At 35.6% G+C, this 4,053-nt stretch overlaps 1 protein-coding gene across 1 annotated transcript in view; it reads left to right on the top strand.

Annotated features, from left to right (window-relative positions):
* The window catches only part of LOC101503055 (autophagy-related protein 18g-like), a 6,066-nt gene extending 2,697 nt beyond the window's left edge, over positions 1–3,369 (top strand). Inside the window, exons 5-9 of the mRNA XM_004496002.4 lie at positions 133–966; positions 1,048–1,205; positions 1,981–2,117; positions 2,285–2,812; positions 2,948–3,369. Of these exons, the coding sequence (XP_004496059.1) occupies positions 133–966; positions 1,048–1,205; positions 1,981–2,117; positions 2,285–2,812; positions 2,948–2,952 (1,662 nt within the window). The 3' untranslated portion in view covers positions 2,953–3,369. The remainder of the gene's footprint in view (positions 1–132; positions 967–1,047; positions 1,206–1,980; positions 2,118–2,284; positions 2,813–2,947) is intronic.
* Positions 3,370–4,053: the final 684 nt, after the last annotated feature.

The following is a 4,053-nucleotide window of genomic DNA, read 5'->3' as shown; positions in this document are numbered from 1 at the left end:
TAAATGAGAGGGGGGGTCCTTTAAAGTTTTTTCCGGGGGGGGGGGGAGAGTATAAATTCCTGATATTGTATTTGTTTTGACGTTTGTGGCCTGCATGCGTGATTCTCTTCATCTTGTTTTCTTATTTGACAGATGATCCAGGACATTTGTTTTAGTCATTTTAGCCAGTGGGTTGCAATTGTCTCTTCCAAGGGGACCTGCCATCTTTTTGTTTTGTCACCTTTTGGAGGTGATACTGGTTTCCAAATTATTAGTTCTAAGGGGGAAGAGCCCTCCTTACTTCCTGTTTTGTCTCTGCCTTGGTGGTCTACTTCTTCTTCCGTTTCTCATCAGCAATCTTTGCATCCCCCAGCACCTGTTGTCCTTTCTGTTGTTAGCCGAATAAAGTATAGCAGTTTTGGATGGCTTAATACGATTCAGAATTCTACTGCAAATGTTTCAGGAAAAGTTTTTGTTCCATCTGGTGCCATTGCTGCAATATTTCATAATTCCATATCTCACTCACAGCCGCTTGTTAAGTCAAAAGTGAAATCCTTAGAGCACCTGTTGGTATATACACCATCAGGCCATATAGTTCAACATGAGCTTCTACCATCGGTTGGTCCAGAACCAAATGAAAGTGGTTCGAGAACCCAGTCAGCTTCAGCCCTGCATATGCAGGAGGATGAGTTCAGAGTGAAAGTTGAGCCCATTCAATGGTGGGACGTATGTAGAAGGTCAGAATGGCCAGAAAAAGAGGATCCCTTCTGCAATACCTTGGACAGACAAGATGGTATTGATAAAGTTAAAGAGAGAATGTATTCTGGTGATGGATATGGATTTAATTTTTTGAATATAAGTGATGGTGTAGGGGAAAAGACTGTAAAACCTTCTACAGGGAAGCCTCAAGAGAGATTTCACCGGTATATATCTAACGCGGAGGTGCAAGTAAATTTTGGAAGGATTCCAATATGGCAAAATTCTAAGGTAATTATTTGCGCAATGTTTTGATTTTCATGTACAGTGCTTGGCATTGGTTGCTACTTGCTAACCATCTTGTTTATTCAGATTTGCTTTTACTCAATGAATTCTGGGATAATTATTTATAGTGCTGGTGGTGAGTCTGAAATTGAAAAGATCTCCGCCAACGAAGTTGAAATAAGACGAAAGGAATTGTTGCCTGTCTTTGACAATTTTCATAGCATCAGACCAAGCTGGAATGAGAGGTGGTGACTTTTTCTTTTTTCTTTTTAGTAGATTGAACATCTTGGCATGTTAATCATGTTCTGCTATTTTTATCAAGGCAACATTTAGATTATTAAATTTGATTTACTGTGGTACATTTAGAAGCATTTTGGTAGAATTTTTTGTTACAAAGTAGAATTCCTACAGGATAGTGTGATCGTGTCAATTACTTAATATTGGTTTCAATCAGTTGGCCACATTGGGGGCACCTGCTATGATTTTATGCTTAACACGTCGATCTAAATTTAGTGGGATTGAAAGTTATTGGTTTTCAACTGCAACTTTGGTATATATTCATCCCAACTGGCTTACTGCATCATGTTGTAGATGAATATGTTTTTGTATTCCTCCGCGAAAATCATGCTTTCTGCGTTTGCCTTCGAAGGAAAGAAACCAGAGATTAATTTTTTTTTTTGCAGTTTTACTTTCAAATCTTGAATAAAGTTTGACTTGCATACTTTTGAGGAAAAAAATACTGACAAGGAAATACATCAGTATTATCAAATGTTGCATTGTTTACGCATGGTAATTATGTGTGTTCATCCATATTTTAGCATTTTCTGCGTGCATGCTGTTTTGAATTTAAGGCACTTTGTATGGAACTATTAACTCAACAAATTAGGTATAATGTCTAACAACAGACATAATTGCATAGCTTATCATTAGTGACTTTGATATGGTCTTGGTGTATCTGTGAACCTGTGATCATCAGTAGTCCTTTATTTCCCCATATGCTTACTTGGCTGTTTGACTCAGAGGCCTTCCAGAGGGAAAATATTTGGGCCCCGCATCTCCTGTCCTCCATGCGACTGAAGACAAGCAAACTGCTGACATGATTGTTATTTGTCACTCAAAACCAGCATCACTGAGCTCCACCGAAAGCTCTGATGGAGGTGAGAAATGGGTGTAACTTTCAAGGAGAAAATTCAATTGTTATACAAGAATGTGGATGAATATTTCCTTTTCGTTCCATTTTAAGCAATTTCTTGTGTTTTTAATATTTTGTATGAACCTCCTATGATAATCTATCTATATGTTGGATGTTTGTAATTTACTTCAGGTTCATCAAGAAGGACTGAAAATTTGCTTGACCTGGATCAAGTTTCTTCTTGTTTCCAAATGCTGGGTGAGTTCTATCTGGAAAGACAGGAAGCAATCAATGCTGAGCCATCTCAGCCTAACAAGACTGTGCTAGAAAATTTGTCTCCGTCTGGAGACTTGAAGCATGTGGATTCTCCATATGACCATTGTCTCAGTGGCAGTCCATTACTGCAAGGGAGAAAGGTAACCTCCGAAGGAAGGGGTGCTGCAGAAGTTGTTGAGATTAGTGACGACTCAGCATTGTTCCTGAAACATGATCTAGATAAGATCAATTTTTCGGAAGTGGCCTCTGTAATGCAAAATGCATGTGACGGGCATTCTTTCCCAGATGGCAACTGCGAGACTCTTGTGCAGGACGGAAGTAATGTGTTAGCTGAAGTAGTTACTGATGATGTTGACAACAGCAGCAGCAGCCATGAAAGAGAGCAACCAGAAGATGGGGAGGATGATGAAATACTTGGTGGCATTTTTGCCTTTTCGGAGGAAGGTAAATATGAAATACTTTAGTTGCAGCTGCATCTTTTTTCTTTGCAAGGTGGGGGTGGAGAGGGTGTTATTGTTTCATATGAATCATCAATTTATCAACTTTTAACAATGAACTTACGATTTTATTCTTCTTTAGGTTGATTACCACAAGAATCATTTCATCATTTATCTGTTATCGCTAAAAGTCTCGGTAAGAAAATCTAAAAAACAATGTGCACGTTTGTGAATAAGAAATGGCACATGAGCAACAATTATGCTGATGTGTTGCTCCAATGTGTGGCCTCTCTTTGTCTCTCCCCCTTTTACATGCTGAAGATGGGCATCTAAATATTCTTCATGGGTTTGCCAACGTTTGGGAATTGGGAGCTATCAGTATATGTGTGGGTTTGCAGTCAGTCCTAAGCTTAACTTTTATCAAGCTTGCATGTTAATATGATTTGGGCATGAATTTCGTGTAATATATATATATATGTATTTGTTATGGAATTTGGCCACGAGAAGAAATAGAAGTTATTTTTCCTCAAAAATAAAAAATGAAATGAAAGTCTTAAAAGGTCATTATGGGGCTGCTGTGAACCTTCTTTTTTCAGCTCAACATGTTCACAGTTCAATTCAGGCTTGCAAATTTTTCGGTTCAACTGATTGGCTCAAATCACATATAGCAAGAGATAAAATAGTTAAGATCCCGAAAAATACATAAAACAAAATTACTTGGTTCAACTCATTGGCCCCTCTGTGAAAGATAAATCTTAAGGTAAGAATTATGTATTTTTTCATAATATAAGTAAGGATTATGTGCTGTAGAGTATAATTAATTTACTTTTTTTTTAATTCTATTTCATTTTTTATTTTGTGGTATTTATTTCAGATTTTCTTTTTCACTTTTTAGAAAACAATACTCCACTTTTTTTAAAAAAAACTAATACTTACTTTTTAAGTTTTTTACTATGTCGCAGACATCTTGGAGAGATGCGACTTTCTACTCATTTATTTTTTATTTATTTATATTAAAATAATATAAAAACAAAAAATTAATAAATAAATTATTAAAAATAATTATAATATAAAATTAATTGAAATATATAAAAAATTAAATATTAAGTAGAAAGTCGGTAACATTTAGATAATATTTTAAATTAAGATCAGATAATTGATATAATTTAGATAATTGATATAATTTGTATATGTTTATTTTTAATATCTACTTTTTATTTTGTCTATGTCCTAACGTCAATTTTAGTT

Source organism: Cicer arietinum, chromosome 4, assembly GCF_000331145.2.
Source record: "Cicer arietinum cultivar CDC Frontier isolate Library 1 chromosome 4, Cicar.CDCFrontier_v2.0, whole genome shotgun sequence".
Lineage (NCBI taxonomy): Eukaryota > Viridiplantae > Streptophyta > Magnoliopsida > Fabales > Fabaceae > Cicer > Cicer arietinum.
Note: the sequence above shows the minus strand (reverse complement) of the source record. Positions and strands in the feature narration are given on the sequence as shown.